Source organism: Aethalodelphis obliquidens, unplaced genomic scaffold (genome assembly GCF_003676395.1).
Source record: "Aethalodelphis obliquidens isolate GAN/ISIS:26980383/991018 unplaced genomic scaffold, ASM367639v1 scaffold11, whole genome shotgun sequence".
In the NCBI taxonomy this organism is placed as follows: Eukaryota; Metazoa; Chordata; class Mammalia; order Artiodactyla; family Delphinidae; genus Aethalodelphis; species Aethalodelphis obliquidens.
The window spans coordinates 21059560-21076381 of record NW_020837955.1 but is presented as its reverse complement, the minus strand read 5'-3'; the positions used below and the strand labels follow the sequence as shown (position 1 = coordinate 21076381).

General features: G+C 54.8%; 1 protein-coding gene across 2 annotated transcripts in view; it reads left to right on the top strand.

The window, feature by feature from the left end:
* COL17A1 (collagen type XVII alpha 1 chain) overlaps positions 1–16822 on the top strand; it is a 51911-nt gene that overhangs the window by 25527 nt on the left and 9562 nt on the right. The window contains exons 16-37 of one of the 2 annotated variants that reach the window (XM_027112519.1): positions 196–240; positions 1267–1479; positions 2061–2282; positions 2646–2675; positions 3054–3080; positions 4439–4465; positions 4568–4630; positions 5371–5475; positions 6245–6307; positions 6967–7002; positions 7638–7691; positions 8063–8098; positions 8627–8662; positions 9311–9373; positions 10572–10607; positions 10874–10945; positions 11719–11745; positions 12706–12741; positions 14550–14585; positions 14820–14900; positions 16012–16047; positions 16575–16652. In XM_027112519.1, coding sequence (XP_026968320.1) covers positions 196–240; positions 1267–1479; positions 2061–2282; positions 2646–2675; positions 3054–3080; positions 4439–4465; positions 4568–4630; positions 5371–5475; positions 6245–6307; positions 6967–7002; positions 7638–7691; positions 8063–8098; positions 8627–8662; positions 9311–9373; positions 10572–10607; positions 10874–10945; positions 11719–11745; positions 12706–12741; positions 14550–14585; positions 14820–14900; positions 16012–16047; positions 16575–16652 — 1422 coding nt within the window. The remainder of the gene's footprint in view (positions 1–195; positions 241–1266; positions 1480–2060; positions 2283–2645; positions 2676–3053; positions 3081–4438; positions 4466–4567; positions 4631–5370; positions 5476–6244; positions 6308–6966; positions 7003–7637; positions 7692–8062; positions 8099–8626; positions 8663–9310; positions 9374–10571; positions 10608–10873; positions 10946–11718; positions 11746–12705; positions 12742–14549; positions 14586–14819; positions 14901–16011; positions 16048–16574; positions 16653–16822) is intronic. The other variant, XM_027112520.1, reaches the window with a different exon arrangement.

Sequence of the window (16822 nt, the reverse complement as noted above, 5' to 3'; positions counted from 1 at the left end):
GATTGTTGCAAATATGAGATCTGTGAGGACTTAGTTAATAGATGTTCCTGCACATGCACGTGGCTGTTCCACAAGGTCCCTGGGGGCACATCTACTTCAAGCCCTGTCCCAAGTCCACGCACAGGCTGGACTGGACTGGGCTCCTGCAGTTGAAAGGCTCAGTCAAAACATGTGTTCTCGGTGTTTGTATTTCAGGAGACGTGAAGACCGTGTCCGCAAAGGGCAAGGCCGCCTCTGCAGGTGAGTAAGACCTGGGCCCTGCAGTGACTGGAGCAGAAAGGGCTGGTTATGGTGAATGGAATAGATAACGGCCCCCTAGCCTGGAGCCAGGGCGTGCACGAGCCCCCCAACTCTACAGATCTTCCCCAAAAGCCTTCAGTGGGAGCGGGGTGGAGGGCGGGAGAGGGGCTGGCTGGGGGCTGGAGCAGGGCTGCTGAAGGAGCTTAGCTCAGGAGATGTGCTCACGGGCCACACTGCCCCTGCTGGGTGCCCATTGTCTGCCCTTAGCTGCAGAGTCTGCCAACATGGCAGGAGCAGCACAGCAAGGCTACTGTCGTGTCTTACAAACCACTCCCCTCCCCCCACCCACACGGGCTGCAAGGTGACACTAAGGCCACGCACTTCTCCAGTCGTTTACACTTTCCTCACTTGCTCCCATAATCTGTGAGAGAAGCAGATCAAGGGGTGTCAGCCCATTTTAGATACTAAAAACTAAAAACGCTTTCACTGAAACTAAAAAATAAATAAAAATAAAAAGCTTCCTGACCACCCCTTAAGAGCTGAGTGTAGTTCTAGGCACTGTGGGGATTACAAGGAAAGAGCCATGTGAACTGAGACATGAAGATGAGAATTATTCAGCTTTGGGCACAATAAAATGCAGGAGGTTGTAGCAGATCCACGTTCATAACCAAGAGTTTTAAGCCTGGTTGTAACTGCTACATCCTCTGCTAATTACTCTACGTGCCTTATCTCATTTCATTCAACATCCATCTCATGAAGAAGGGTCAGCTTTGAACTCTATTTTATAAAAAATGAAACAGAGAGCTTAAGTGACTTTCTCTGGGTCACACAGCTCAAGGCCAGGATTGTCAGACCTCCACTCTTCGCCAGCCACAGCCCTGTGTTTTTTCCAGGAGCCACTCAGGAACCTGAAAGCCCCACTCACATTCACTCAGGCCCACAGGAAGGCACCAAAAGTTGGAGAATTTGGAGGGAAGAGGGCAAGAGCTGCCTGCATTCACCTTACCCTTGCCCTCTCTTCCACAGACTTCTACGGCTACAACCGCCACCGTGGGGGCGGCAGTAGCAGCGGCAGGGGCGCCGGCAGTGGGGTCTCCGGTGGAGGCGGCAAGGGCTCGTGGGGGGCAGCGCCAGCCTGGTGCCCCTGCGGCTCCTGCTGCAGCTGGTGGAAGTGGCTGCTGGGCCTGCTCCTCACCTGGCTGCTGCTCCTGGGGCTGCTCTTTGGCCTCATCGCTCTGGGTATGTGGTGATGGCAGCCCCGCTGCCTGTTCCGAAGGGCAAGAATCAGTGAATGTCCCAAGCGTCAGGGGCCAAGGGCCCCGAGATCATGGGTGCAGACCCCATGTTACTGCAGATGAGAAAACTGGGCCTCCAGGAGGCATCTGGCCAAGGTCCCATAGCTGCTCCGTGGCTGAGCTGGGACTCTAAGGCAGCTCCTCAGTCCTGGCCCCGGGCCCCAACCCCGTGGCATCCTGCTCTAAGCACCTGGACGCCCTTGACAATCAGGCCAGGCCTTTCATAGCCTTTTTACTTTCCACGTTCTGTTGGCCCTCACACCAGCTCCCTGGGAGAGAGGGCCAGCTTTGTGACCATCTCAGATGATGGCCAGGCGTCTTCAAGGCTCGGTTCCGAATTTGAGTAGCTTATCCTGCTGGTAGCCACGACAGACTGTCTCCCCCAAAATATGCCAAAAAAATGTCCCCATGGCATGAAGAAGCTGCCACGGACTCCAGAGCCCCCTTTTCAGGCTCCCCTGGAAGCTTGGAAGGCACTGGCTCAGGGGCCCCTGTGCTGACACTGCCTCCGTGTGTCCATTTCAGCCGAGGAAGTGAGGAACCTGAAAGCACGTGTGGACGAGCTGGAGAAGGGCAGGAGCAGCATGTTCCTTTACAACAAGAAGATGGAGAGGACCAGCCAGGACTCCGTGCAGGGTGTCGCGCCGAGGCTGGGAGAAGGTGTCGGCAAATCTGGGCTTGACGGCTACAGTCAGGAAGACCTATGGCAATTCATGAGGGGCAAGCTGATGGCAGAACAGGAAAACGGTGAGCACATCGCAAGGCAAAGGGCCAGTGGCTCCCGGTCCCGGCTCCTGTATGTGGCGTGGTACCCATTTAGGGCACTCTCAAGCTCCCCTCATTCAGCCCTCTTGACAGCCCTGGGAGGGAGGGAGGGAGGGAGGACCCGTATTGCTATCCTGTTTTACAGCTAGTAAAACTCAGACCTGGGGAGAATTGCCCATGATCAAGATCACACAACCTGCACACTTTAGAATCAGATTGCTAGTCCTAGCCTCTGTTTCTTCCTACTGTACCACAGTGATCCCCTTCAAATGTGTGTGTGCATGTGTGTATGTGTGTGTGACACAGAAGATGTGCGGCTAACTCAGGCTTTGCTGTCTCTTGTAGGAAATCTCCGAGGAAACCCTGGCCCTAAAGGTATCACAGTGGATGGAGCCCTTTCCCTGCTCTCATTTCCTGCACTTGGAGCTGGGTTTTCTGGGAGGATCGGAAAACTTCTCTTTTTCGCAAATTGAAGGATGAGCAGTGGAAAGATCTTACAGAATCTGTTGGGAGGGTTGAGAATTGGCTCTACAGTCAGAATATCTTAGAATGAGAAGGGAACTAAGGCATCATCTAAGAGAGGCCGAGTGAGGTGCCCGAGAGACGCAGACGGACACCGCAAGGAAGCTACACCACACGCCAGCGCACCTTGAAATGCCATTTACACGCTGTCAGCTGGCCTTAAGATACTAGGAGAGAATGGCCCTTGGGTTCTCACCCCATCTCACAGTTTTCATGTCTTTCTGATTTTAGGTGACATGGGAAGTCAAGGCCCTAAAGGTAAACAAAACCTGGAAAACTTTACCTTAAATATTAGCGAGGGTTGACAGTTTGAAGCGATCAGCAAGTGTCAGAAAACGCACCTCCCGCTCCCCTGGCCATCTCCCCTTGTGGTAGGACCGGGAATTGCAGAGCAGCCTCACACCCTCGGGCTTTTGGGACCCGGGGGCTTCACGGCAGAGCCAGGCTACATCTCTGGGGCAGCATGGTGGCGCTGGCCCCTTCTCAGGGATTCCCACGCCAGGGACCCTGAGGAGGCCTGCATCCAGGGCCTGCATCTCCCCCAGCTGCAAAGGGCAGCCTGAGGGCCTGCTACTGCACAAACCCTGGGGAGATTTTGAGAAATACAGATTCCTGGGCCCTGCCAGGAATCAGATGCTCTGGGGACGGACCCCCTCCCCCCAGGTTAATTCTGATGAACCAGGTCAGGAATCACCGATCCAGGTGAGAAGCCTGCTCTCAGGGGTTTTGGCCCAGGTAGGCTGGGAATAAAAGCCACCAGTCAGGAATGGAGCACCTGGAGCGGGGGAATTCAGTAGGAGCAACACCACCTGCCTTCAGGGGAAGTAGGGGCGTCTGGCAGGGAGACAGGACATAGTCACAGGAAAAGGTGCCCCTCAGTGTTGGTTAGCTGGGGGACAGTCACCTGCTAACTTGGGTGGCACAGTGTCGCTGTAGGAAACTGATACATGTCCTCAGAAAAGTGGTCTGACACTCACTGGGACAGGCCTAGGGGTGGCAGGAAGATCTTTCCAGTCCCAGTGACCACAGAAGTGCCCCTCGATCTAGCTGAGTGGGATTCTCAAGATTCGGGGTATGTGGGAATTGCTGGAAGATTCTGGGCTCTACTCCCAGAGCCTCTGAGGAGCAGGTGTGGGTGGGGCCGTGACCCTGTGGCCTGGATCAACCCCGGGTGGTTCTGAAGCCAGGGCTGCACAGACCATTCTGAGAATCACTATTGGGAATGACAGGGTCATCCCTCTCTCCTTCCCAGGGGATCCCGATGCAGGAATTGGGGTTCCTCCACTTGGTGGCCCTCAATTTCAGGATTCCCTGCCCCGACACGCACATCCTGGGTCACCGCCTCAGCCCCCCTTCCTCAAGGCTCCAGCTTGCAGGTCCCACACCCCTCCTGACTGTAATATAGGATGCCCAGTCAAATGTGAATTACATATAAACACTAAATCGCTTGTCACTATAAGTAAAAGTTTATTCAATGTTTTCCTGCAATTCAAACTTAGCTGAGAGTCCCATTTTTTTACTTGCTAAATTTGGCGATCCCACCTGAATTCCACTGGTGGCTCCTTAGGTGACCTGCCTGAGTTCTCTGGCTGACTTTTTTCTCTCTGTTCCCACAGGAGATCGAGGCTTCCCTGGGACTCCAGGTGCGTAGCCTCTGATGGTTCTGCTGAGGTTGCAGGCTGCCCAGTCCTTGATCCTGGGGTTTGGGAGGAAAGCAGGGCTGAGCTATTCTTGTGTGTCCACAGGTATCCCTGGGCCCTTGGGCCACCAAGGTCTGGAGGGACCGAAGGGACAAAAAGGCAGCGTGGGTGAGAACCGCTTTTCTGTTCACTTATTCCCTCATTCATTCATTCATTCATTCAGTAAATGTTCGTTAAGTGCCTGCTGTGTGTCAGACCCTGTTTTAGGTGCTGGGGAGACGTGGTGAACTAAACAAAACCCCTGCCTACTTTTGGGTGGAGATAAATAGACATGATAAATGAGTGAAGTACATGGAGGGAGGAAGTGGCTCGTGAAACGGGAACACAGAGCCCAGTGGAGCGTTGGGAGGACTGAGGGGTAATTGAAAATAGGGCCGGCAGGGAAGGCCTTGCTGAGAAGGTGACATTTGAGGAAAGAAGTGAAAGTGGGGCGAGAGCCAGGCCTGAGGAGATCTGGGGGAACCCTCTAGGCAGAGGGAGCAGCTACACGCCCTGGGGCAAGCGTGTGCCCATGGGTCCAGGAGGTTGGGAGGGAACAGGAGGAATGCGGGCGGGTGCTGGAGCCCACTAAGAAGGCAGAGAGTCGAGAGGGACCCTGGAGGCCTCGCGAGGGGTCAGCTTTTACTCCCAGTGAGTAGAGAAGCCATTTGCAGGGCAGGTTGGGGCAGAAATGGGACACGATTCACTTGCCTTTTCAAACTCTCTGGCTTCTGCTTTGAGTCTGGGCTACAGGAGAGAAAGAGAGGTAGGGAGTTGGGTGTGGACGCTCCAGGCAGGTGTCCCGCCAGCGAGGTGCTGCCTGGGGCGTCCTTCGCGGCCCTAACTGAGATGGACATTCCTGTCTTTAGGAGAGCCTGGCATGGAGGGACCCATGGGCCAGAGAGGGCGAGAAGGCCCCATGGGGCCTCGCGGTGAACCAGGGCCTCCTGGGTTTGGAGAGAAAGGAGACAGAGGTAAGAGGTGATTCCTTCACCAGGAGGGTTAGCTGCATCCACACTTCCTTCTTACATCGTTCTCCCTCCCTCTGTCTTTTACTAGCATTAGCTGAGCACCTGCCTTGAGCCAGGGGCTGTGCTGGGCCCTGAAGAGACTGTGGTCTAATGAGGGGGCGTGGGCTGTGCTGTGCGTTCAAGCCTGGGGCTAAGACCCCTGCAGTCTGAGTCCACAGAACATGGTCACAGGGAGAAATGATCTTCCTGGGAGGGGGTAGGGACGAGACAGGGCTGAGGTGGAGAGCTCAGGGCAGGGCCTGACGGAAGACAGAGTGGGGTGCCTGCCATGGAGCCTCTCATGGCTGGAAGGAGGCGGGGAAAGCTTCAGACACCAGCCCAGCCCTGGAGGGAGCTGGGAAGATGTTGCATTAGATACTTAACCGTGAGCCTGCTTTCATCAGGGGAAATGAAGCACAGACACCAGAAATCCTCTCAAGGCCAAAAGGTCGTGAGCAAGAAGCTTTATTTTTAGCTTCACTCTTAAAAATATTACTCAACCAGGCAACAAATATTTATTGAGCACCTACTGGGTGCCAGACTTCATGGAATATAAAGACTCTGGAGGTAGAAACTGAAGGTGTTTTGCTGATTCTTGGCCTCATGGAGACCCCAGTGGATCAGAGACCACTGGCAGGGTGGGAAGTGTTCCCTCCACCCTGCAAATGACACCACTGGGCTGGGTGGGCAACCAAACTGGGGGTACCCTCTCAAAGTGCTTATTTCTCCCCAGGGGATGCTGGTCAACCGGGCATTCAAGGCCCACCTGGTGTCCCAGGTTCTGTGGGTCCCAAAGGTAAGCCAGGTACCCAGACGGTACCCAAGTTTGCCACAACCAGGATGGATCTCAGAGATCCAGGCGCTGGGATCCCAGATGGTCCTAACCCATGGTCCCAGGCCTGTGTGGGGTCGACGGGCCCACAGAGGGTCCCCCCACAAAGAAATCCCTGGGCATCAGGATTGGGGCTGTATTTTTGGCTCTGTGGTGTATTTGGGAGTCACGTTTCCATCTCTCTTTGATGGCCCTATTATGTGGCCCCTAAGTGGGGGGATGGATCTGGAAATCAGAAGTCAGACAATTTTCTTGCTGGCTAGGGCCGAGATGCAAACGTTTGAGAGCAATATGTCTGGACAAGCCAGGCAAATGGGGCCTTCTCACTGTGTGACGCCCATCTGGTCCACTCTCCTCCCTGCCCCTGCCCCTACCCCAGCTCAAATGTTTGACCGGGAAGGAGCAAAGGGTCTCTTGATCCCAGCAGCTATAGCTTCCTGCCTAAGGAGGACTTTGCACTGGGATCACTCCTGGACCCACTGGCTCTGGGGTCCTGGTGTGCACACACAGCCCTCACCTGGGGGTGCGTGCCCCACTCCTTCCACCTGCCACTCACCATGGGGTCAGTGTCCCTGGCCTGTACCCGACCCATCTGATCATCGTTGTCGTGTTGTCCTCCTCAGGTTCTAGCGGTCTTCCTGGCCCACAGGGTCCCCCAGGTCAGTAGCCTTCTTCTCATAAATAGACGCTATTTCTGGGGAAAAGAGAGGGATGTTAAATGGAGAAACAAACATTTTTAAGCAAATGAAGCAATTATAAAGAGAGTCTCTAAGAGACACAAAACTCACATCTGCACGTGTGTCCCCTGTGGCTGAGGCTGGTACCGATGGGTCCCCTGAGATCTGTTCTGACCTGACTTGGGGCACGAGGCCCTCCAGCAGCTTCAGCAGCAGGCAGCTCCCAGACTGCCTTGATCTGAGCAAAGCGCCTGCCTCACCTGGTCCCCTGTGGGCCGGAGCTTGTCCCGCTGTCCTGGAAGTCTTGAGCTGCAGCCCACTCTGTGATGCAGGCCAACGTCTCTGCCAGGGTCCCATGAGGGGTCCTCATCCCCGGGCCTGGTAATCTCAGGGACAAGGAACCTGCACCAGGACGATGTAGCAGGGACATGGGGAGGAGTCTGTGAACAGCAGCCCTTGACTTTTACTCCAGGGAGTGTGTGTGCCTATGTGTGTGTGTGTGTACATTTGTGTGCCAAATAGGTGTGTACGTGTTGTGTGTGTGTGTGCCGTGTGCATGTCCATCCCTTCCAGAGCTGGGGACACTCATCCACCCATGTGGTTTCCTCTGTGTGCAGGCTCTGTAGGTCGCCAAGGGCTCCGAGGTGAAGTGGGACTCCCTGGCATCAGAGGTAAGCTGGGGGAAGGGGTTAGAGGGAGGGGACATCACCTTGTAGACGCCACTCACTTAAGAAGGAGGTCTGGGGGACTTCCCTGGCGGTCCAGTGGTTAAGACTCCATGCTTCCAACGCAGGGGGCACGGGTCAAACCCTGGTCAGAGATCTAAGATCCCACATGCTATGTGGTACGGCCAAAAAAAAAAGGAGGAGGTCTGGGGGGACAGGGTCTGGTGGATATGCCAACAGCCTGTGCAGGCCAGCAGGTGCATCAGGGGAAGGGGCAGTCAGGACTGCGGAGGAGCCTGTCTTCAGACACAGACTCTGCCCCTTGTTGGTCGTCCCTACCAAGGCTCTTTACACTAAGGTGTCCATTTCCTTTTCAGGTGACAAAGGACCTATGGGACCACCAGGACCCAAAGGTATGCTTCTCCTGCTGCTGCCCGGACAACACCACACCCTGCCGACTCCTGGGAACCCAGATGTGACCCCTGTCCTGGTGTCCAAAAACCCATATGACTTGGCTCCTGGACCCTGGGGCTGGGAGGGATCTGAGATTCTAGTCGAACCTCTCAGGGAAACTGAGGCACAAAGAGGAGAAACAGTACCAGCGTCACAATGCTCGGGGTGGCCCTCGGGGTGGCATCGATGAGCACTGAGGCTTCTCCCCTCTAGTGTGGTCCCCCTCTTGCCCACAGCACCCACTGGTGTGACAGCAGGGCCTGGGTCAGTTTGTGGGTGGGCCCTGACCCGGAAGAGATCTACCTAGTGTGCCTTTTGGGCTTTGTTAATGCTGAGTTCTTGCCAACATTCAGCTGACAGCAGCTTACAGGTGCAGTGGGAACCGTTCTGCAGCCCGGGGTCCCTCTTACTGGGTGAGATTCTTTTCCTTGCTTCTGACTGACGCTTGTTTCCTCCACCCCCCCACCCCTGCCCCATTTTTATTTTAGGTGACCAGGGTGAGAAAGGACCCCGAGGCCTCACAGGTCAGTCCCACACAGGAATCTACTGTGATCCACTAAAGACTTTTTGTAAATCCATTGGGTACTGGAGATGGGGGAAAAAAATACAGAAGTAGGAGACAGAATCTCTGTCTAAAACCTTCAGGGGACTTGCAATCTAGAAAAAAGCAGGACAAGATAAAATAAAGCCCGGAATGGAGTGTAAGCCAGCAGCAACATGTATGGTCCAGACAGTAAATGTTTGGGGTGGAAAAGGGAGCTTATGATTATCTCTGATTCTTTTGAAGAATTGAGTTGGGAAAATTAAGCTCTTCCCTAAGTGGCAGAAAGTTTGCCTTACTTGTATCCACTTACCTCCTGCCAACTTGCATGATTAAAAAGGAATTTGACAGTACTAGTGCTTTGGCTACAAGGGCCAGCTTTTTGTTGCCAAGGAAATAAGACTCATACACAGGCCCCTTCAGACCAGGCGTGGCCTCTGGGCCAGTCCGTGCCTACTGCCGGGGGTGGGAGGCCTGACTTTAGAATCAAAGCTGACGCTGTGTCTCCAGCCTCTGGTTGGCACACCAAGCTCCTCTGGTTGGGGAGGTGGCAGGCCTGGGGGTGGCCGGGAGGGTAGAGTGTTCTACCACTGTCAAGCTCCTCCAAACACCTAGTCCATTTCCTTTGCAGGAGAGCCCGGCTTGAAAGGTTTACCTGGTGCTGTGGGCGAGCCCGGGCCTAAAGGAGCAATGGGTGAGTGTCTCACAGCAGCAGACGCCATGGGTCTGCCCCGCCGCAGTCATCGTCATGGCCCTAGAGTTGAGATTCTCCTAGAGCTGCCTCTCCCATTCTCTAATCTACCCACCCCCGGTAGAGGCTCCATTTACAGGCTGTTCCTGGATCTGGGCATCCCTCTTGGGGCTCAGAGAGCTGCTGTCTCTAACAGTTTCCTACTGCTCTGGAGGCGCTTGGCAGGATATGGTCCATTTGCCCCGGTTCCTGCCTCTAAGACCCTCAGGCCCTTGGGGAGGAGAAACAAGGGCTGAGGTTCTTTGGAACCCACGGAATTCCAGGCACAGCCCTGATACTCCAGGGTTCAGCCCTTTGGCTGACCCTTACTGAGGGACCTGTCAGCCAGAACAAGGAAGCTGGCTAAAGACCCCCCTCGGGGCTAGGCATTTGACACCACATCCCAGAAGGGTCTAAGCCCCACCAATGGAGACGCGGTGCATTCATGATCTCATTCATTAACGAAGTGTTAGGAAGCGCTGACGGTGTGCAGGATGCTGTGCTGGGCGAGTAAGATGCTTTACCTCCCTCGAGGGGAGATAAAGCTTGTGTGCGATGACAAGGGCCATGAAAGGTACAGGGTGCTATGCGGAAACAGTAGAGAGAGAAGTTTCTTCCAACCGGAAGGATGAAGGAGATGCCTTTTCAGATGGTTCTAAAAAGTAAAGAAGATTTTAATCACATCAATTTAGAAAATGCCACGCAGAGACATGAGTGAGGAAAGACAAAGAGGTGGGAAAAAGCAGGTGGGAAGAGCTGGCCCCAGAAGGACATCACTGTGGTCGGAGGTTAGGGTGATGCCTACAGCAGAGGAGACAAGATCTTGGAGAATCTTGACCTCCAGGACCTGGACCAAATGAGGCCAACCTGTATTGAGCATCTGGTGTGTGCGAGTCCTGTGCCGTCGATGCGGGAGAGGCAGTGGGGGCCATGGAACAGTTCTCAGCAGGAGAAGAGGCATTACTGGTTTAGGAGGAGAGGGCAGGAAAGCTTTACCCTGCAGGTGTGACAACGACAGGGCTTCTTCCACGTCTGATGGCTGCAGGAGGGGATGCATGGGTGCCCCACCTAGGAGACAGCTTGGGAGGCTATAACGCAGTGGAGGGAAGGAGTACCAGAGTAGTTCCCAGAGTCACTGATGAACTTGCATCTGCTTTCCTAGGACAAGCTGGCCCCGACGGACACCAAGGCCCAAGAGGTTGGTCACTCAGCTGCTCTCCTCACTCCCCCGGCCCGCCACTGCCCCCCCTGCCCACGTCCCAGCGCTCAGCCCCCAGCCCCCCGATCACAAGGCCAGAGGGCGTACATCACGGGGAGGTGTGCAATCCCGGTCTCATCCCCCTCTTCCCTTCCACCTGCCAGCAAGTTACTCAGTAAAACCCCAAGAGACCATTGGCTCCGATGCGTTGGCTGGTCAGCGTGCCTAAAAGGCAAACGTTTCCACGTTGTTCGTGCTTTCTCTAGGGGAACAAGGTCTTCCAGGGATGCCCGGAATCCGGGGCTTACCAGGACCTTCTGGAGATCCAGGAAAGCCAGGTAACAGAGTGGGAAGCGTGTGTGTGTGTGTGTATGTACCTTCCCTAATCCATTTTCCTCTAGCAGCTCATTAGGAAAATGCCACAACTGCTGGCTTGAGCCTTGCACAGCGGCTGTGAGTCCTGACACCTGAGTCACCAAGTCTGGCAACTTGGAAAAGAGAGATCAACACTGAAAGCAAGGAGTTCTAGAAAGGGGCAAGGAGTCTCCCAAAAATGCCAGTTTATCACCACCTCAGTGTCTGGGTCCCCTGTGGACCCCCTTGGGCCGTGCCTGGACCCTCGCCAATAGCCACCAGCCTGGGGAGATAAGCCGTTGTTAGGGTCTCCACCAAAGGCCTAGCAGGAGCAAGATCCTCAGGGCTGCAGGAGGAACAAATCAACACAAGCCCAGAAAGCCGGGAGGACGAGGTGGCAACCCTCAGGGGCCGATGAGGAACAGGGGGCCCCTGGGCTCCTTTGGTGGGCGCACAGATGGAGAGCACCCAGCACCCTGGGGGCAGCATTAGGGCTCAGTGAGTGTGTGAACTTTTGGGGCTTGTAGCTCTCAGACACCAAAGGGTCTTGAGCCCAAATGGGCTAAGAACCATCCCCTGATGGAGCAGTGAGTCAGAAAACTGCTCTCGTCCAGGGCTGCGAGGACCCTGGAGTCCGGCTGCCCCAGACACGGGGTTCGTCCTCCTGCGCCCACCAATCCCTTCCGCCCGCTCCTGCTGCTGAGGGGTCGGCTCCTCTGCCCTTCAACTCTCCTCTCATGTCTTCTACTCTCCGTAGGTCTCACAGGACCCCAAGGACCTCAGGGTGAGTCATTGGGTCACTGCCACTTCAAAGGCCACTGCCAAGCCTCCCAATCCCGGCATTCAGCAGACGCTTCTCCAGTCACCTTAGTGTGTCCTCTCCTTCCCTCACTCCCCCAGCAAAATGGGTTCAGGTCATTCTGATGTGAGTCTTGAGAAACACCTTAGGAAGGACAAATATGCACAGAACAATCTAGAAAGCCATTCTAGGAGAATGAGGTTAGGTCACGTGTGAATGCTGTCTGCCTGAGCCTGGTCCCCTTTGGTGCAGGGACCCCCAAGAGGAGGCTCCAGCCCCAGGAGTCCCATTAGCCCCACAGAGGCCCACATCCCCTGTGGCACGGTAGGGAGTGGGCACTCATCTCATGCAGAAGGGCCCGGCCTCCCTGGGACAGCCCCAGTGTCAAAGCCTGTCTGATAGTTGGACAGTGTGCACCCACTTGGATTTGAGAAGCTGTCACCACACCAGCCCCAACTCCTAAAGGAAATTAGGCAAAGATGTAAAATAAAATCAAACAGCATCACCCCTCAACAGTTGAGCGCACAGGGATATCTTTCAAATGCTCCCTGGTGGAGCTGTGGACAAAAGCAAGAGGGGGTGTTGCATCAGATACAGGAAGCCCAGCCCCTACTCCCCCAGGCTGCAGGGCCGGTGGGTTACAATGGCCGCTTTGCAGGCTGCAGGGGGCGCATCACCCAGAGGGACTGGGATCCCCCAAAGCTGGACCTGTGAGCCTCTGCCTCCAGCCCAGCTGTTGCTCCATTTCCTAGAGAGGGAGAAGGGCTCAGAGCAAGAGGCTCCCTCGAGGGAGCTGGGCTAAGGTGGAAGGTTGAGCCAGGTGGGTCTGCGGGTTCCAGTCAGCGGTTGTGGCCTTGCCAGTGACAGAGCGCCAGGTGCTACCACAGGGGGTCTGGAATTGCTGGCCCTGAATCATCCTGACTGACTTGTTTTCAATCACACCAGGACTTCCTGGGACCCCCGGCCGACCAGGGGCTAAAGGTAAGTGATTTTCCAAATTAGACAGTCACCGGTCATTTTGGCAGGAGGGGAGGCATTGGCAGCAGGGAGGTCCCTGTGTGGCCAGAGCCTGGATCAATAGTGGCATCTAGTGGCTTCAGTGGAAGGCTGTGAGACTGGGGAGCCAGGGATTCTTCTGACCAATTAAGCCCTGAGTCCTCAAGCCCCACCCTTCCCCCCACAATCCAGAGCCTCCCTTTGGTGCCTGGCTGTCTCCAAGCCCTCGATGGAGGAGGATCTGCAAGGGTGCTGTCCCCACCGCTGACTCTGTAATGCCCCCCACGAGTGCTCTGTCCCCTCACTTAGGCGTGGTCCCCCCATGATGTGCCTCTTCCCTGGGACAAGTGTTATGGTCCACACAGGCCTCAGTGTAACGGGGACACTGCCACCCCCTTTCTGAGAGGGGGCTTTGATGCAGGCAGGGAGGAGCCTCTCAGATGTTACTAAGAGGCCAAAGTCAGAGTTCTCAGAGGGGCATCCTCAGGACTCGGACCCTTACATGTAGGGCGACATTCGCATCCGGTTCTGGGCCATCAGACCCCAACCCCGAGCCAGTCCAGGAAAAGCGCTGCTCAGGGACGGCCCTTCTCCTTCTGTCCCTGTGACCCCACGTTCCTGAACCCTGACGTTCGGTGGAGCTGCCCTCTGTCACTGTCACCTTGGCGGGAGGACCTGCTTTCCAGAAACTATGGCTAACAACAGGTTGGGCCAAGGAGTTCTTTCAAGTACATCCCAAGCAGACACGTCTCTGGGTCCACAGATCTGCTCACGGATTGATGGCATCTTTAGTAAAAGATCAGAGGCTTGGGGATTCTCGAGGAGAGACACCCTGCCCTTCTCCAGGGCCTGTGACTTTCTGTCCAGCGTGCACAGAGGTGGACATTGTACCTGACACTGGGTTGTGTTCCAACAAAAAGAAAGTCAAGTGCTTTCTCTTGGCCTTGACCTCGAGGGGCTGGCAGATTGCAAGCTTCCCCAAAGGGGGAAATCAATATCACCCCTCAGCGTGTGGATGACTGAATTGCCCACAGGCCTTGGGAAATGACAAAAACGTCCCAGAAGAATCTCCAGTCAAGGGTTTTTCCATCCTCTACTTCACTCACTTGGTTCTGCAGAATGTGGATTTCCATCGTGACAGCCTTGGGAAAGTGTGAATCTGACATTCCCTTCTTGGAAGTCCTCCATGCACATTCGCATTTTCAACCCTCTAAGACACAAGGCAGAGAAGAGATCTGTTAACCTTTACATGACTCGGAGTTTCCCAGACCACGGAACCCCCTCTTGACTCTGTGTAGACCCTACTACTGTCCCAGGGAATTAGCACATGAGGGGCACTGGGAACCAGGCTCTACCCCGCAGGCTCACTGCCTCTGCTCTTTGACCTCTCAGTGCTTTTTGCACCTAAAGCAATTCCTAGTAAGAGCCTGCAATGCCCAGTGTGGGAGAAGATAGAGTGTGGGAGGGGGAACAACTCCTGAGTCAGCTCATTCTGGGCTCACCACCAGGCAAACTCTCCAACATCCACAAATGAAGCCCCTTCGCAGAGTCCCAGCTTCTTCCAAAAGCTAATGTGGGCCAAGAAGATTGATGCTCGAGCCTCCAGGGTCTCCAGGGCAGAGATTGGTGCTTAATGCATCTTGTATGCTCCCCTTCAGTTCATTAAAATGCCTTCAGCCTGAGGGTCAGAAGCCCAGGAGTGGGTCTCAGATGCAATCAGAAGCCTTGAAAATGATTCATTGAGCCACTAATTGATCCTGGGAATAACCACTCTCCTTTGCCTCCCCTCCCAGGTGAACCGGGAGCTCCAGGCAGGATCGTGACTTCAGGTAGGTAGACCCTGCACTGTGTACAGGGCGTCCGCCCTGGCTCTGCCTCAACACCCTGCAAGTCCGCGGGCTCCGTGCTTTGGGCAAGGTGCAGTGCTGAATCTTCCAGTCAGAAGTGAGGAGGGTCGGGGGATTTCAGACGTAATACTGGCCCAACCTGGCCCACAGCCTGGCCTGGGTCCCCTCTGAGCGAGGAGAGGGGGGCTCAGCGTTCAACGTGCCTTCTGTTTTCAGAGGGATCATCGACTCTCACTGTCCCAGGTCCCCCGGGACCTCCTGGAGCCATGGGACCTCCAGGACCTCCAGGTGCCTCAGGTCAGTCTGTTTTCTTGCTTTGCCCCAGATCAGCATCAGGCCTTGCTTGCATCTGACTATAGCAGCATTCGCTCAAATCCTGAAACCCGGGCCGGAACCCGGGGAAGAGTAGGAAGGGGCTGAGAAAGCCCCTCCCAGACAGCCTGCTGAGCCCTGATCACTCCCCAGCACGTATCCTAAGCCCTGCATGGCATTGCTTCACTAGGTCCCCGCAGTACCGTTGGAGGCTCGAGCAGGCAAATGACACGCCTAAGGTCACACGGATAAGAAATAGCAGAGTCAGGGTTCGGCCCAGGTCCTTCTGCCTCCAGAACCAGTATTGACTTGTCAGAGTCAGTCCTCAAATTGTTTCCTCTTGGAAAACAACTTGATAATATGCATCAAGAGCAACAAAAGTGCGAGGAATCTATTTGAAGCAAATAGCCCCAAATTGTCCAACAATAATGAGACGGCTACAAAAATATGAAGACTTAAAGTTGTTAGCAGATAACAGTGTTATTTAAAAGGGCAGGTGACACAACGTTGTAAATCAGCTATACTCCAATAAAAAAATTTTTTTAAAAATAAAAGAGCAGAATACTAGATAATGTGTGCTCTGTAGTTGCAACTATATTTATATACGACAAAAAAATGCTGGAAGGAAATACAACAAAATGCCTGTAAGTTAAAGAATTGTGGGTGATACTTTTTTCTATTTATCCAAAATGGCTGTTTTTTTATATCTAGTTTTTAATTATTTAAAATGTTTGTGTGTAATATGACCAATGCAAGTGTGGATCGGTCTTCCCTCCTGATAAACTCCAGGGAGACTGGGGACACTGGGGGTGTTTAGAAGTCCCTAACCATCGGAGGACAGTGTCAGAGAGGGCAGTCCTGCCCATCCCAGGGGCCCCAGTGCCTGGCAGAGGAATTCTCACTGGAATGGACCACAGGGCTGGTCTCAAATTGCTTATTGCTTTCAAATAAGCAAGATGACCTCTTTGGGCCACTGTTCCATGCCTTGTGAGGAAGGTACTTAATGTACCCAGGCACCTGTCTTTTCTTCAGTTCTTTCTAGAACTCTGCCCCTAGAGGTGTGATAAAACCTTTTCTTCCCCAACCCCATTTCCAGGTCCCATTGGCCCAGCTGGTCTCCCAGGACAGCAAGGTATGTCACACCCTGAAAGAACGCATGACTGTAGGCTGTGGAGAGCTTCCTTCCTGGGGTGGCCCTGCACCCCATCTTTAAGTGAGAGATGTGCATGTTGGGAAGGGAGGTGAGGGGCCAGCGGGCTCTTCTCCAAGGCCCCGGCAAGGCCTCCGTAGCCAGAGGAGACACCGCGTCCCACCTTCTTCCATGTTTCTGAGAAGGTAGGGGTCCTCCCGAAAGGGAGATTGAGGCTCTTGGGTCAGGATCAAGCTCAGCTATCTTCACAGGCCTCAGGCCTCTGGTGACCATATCCTGAGAATCGTGTCACTGTCCAGCAACTTATCCAAATATCAAAACACGGACTCCAGGTCCTCCTGGGGTGTGTCTCGCTCCCAGCCAACACTCTGGCCCCGCCCACAGTCAGCTCAGCCCCGCCCACAGTCAGCTCCGCTTGGCCCTGCCCCACCCCGAGCACCTGGGCGGCTCCAGAGAGAAAGCACTGACAGCTGCAGGCGGTGTCCCCCAACTCTGTGTCCTCCCCACAGGCCCGCGAGGGGAGCCAGGACTTCCTGGTGAATCGTTCATGGGCAGCAGCAGCTCCATCTCTGAGGTCCTCTCCGCCCGTGAGTGCCACCGTGTTCTCCGGGACAGGTGACACAGGGGTGGGAGTGGGAGAGGTGGCCATGCACTGGGGCCTGCGGCAGCTGCACCAGTGAGTCATCGTGAGCCCCAGTGTAAGGATGGCCAGGTCCTCTCGCTGAGAAGGAACAGCAGGGGTTTTATCAGCTGTGGA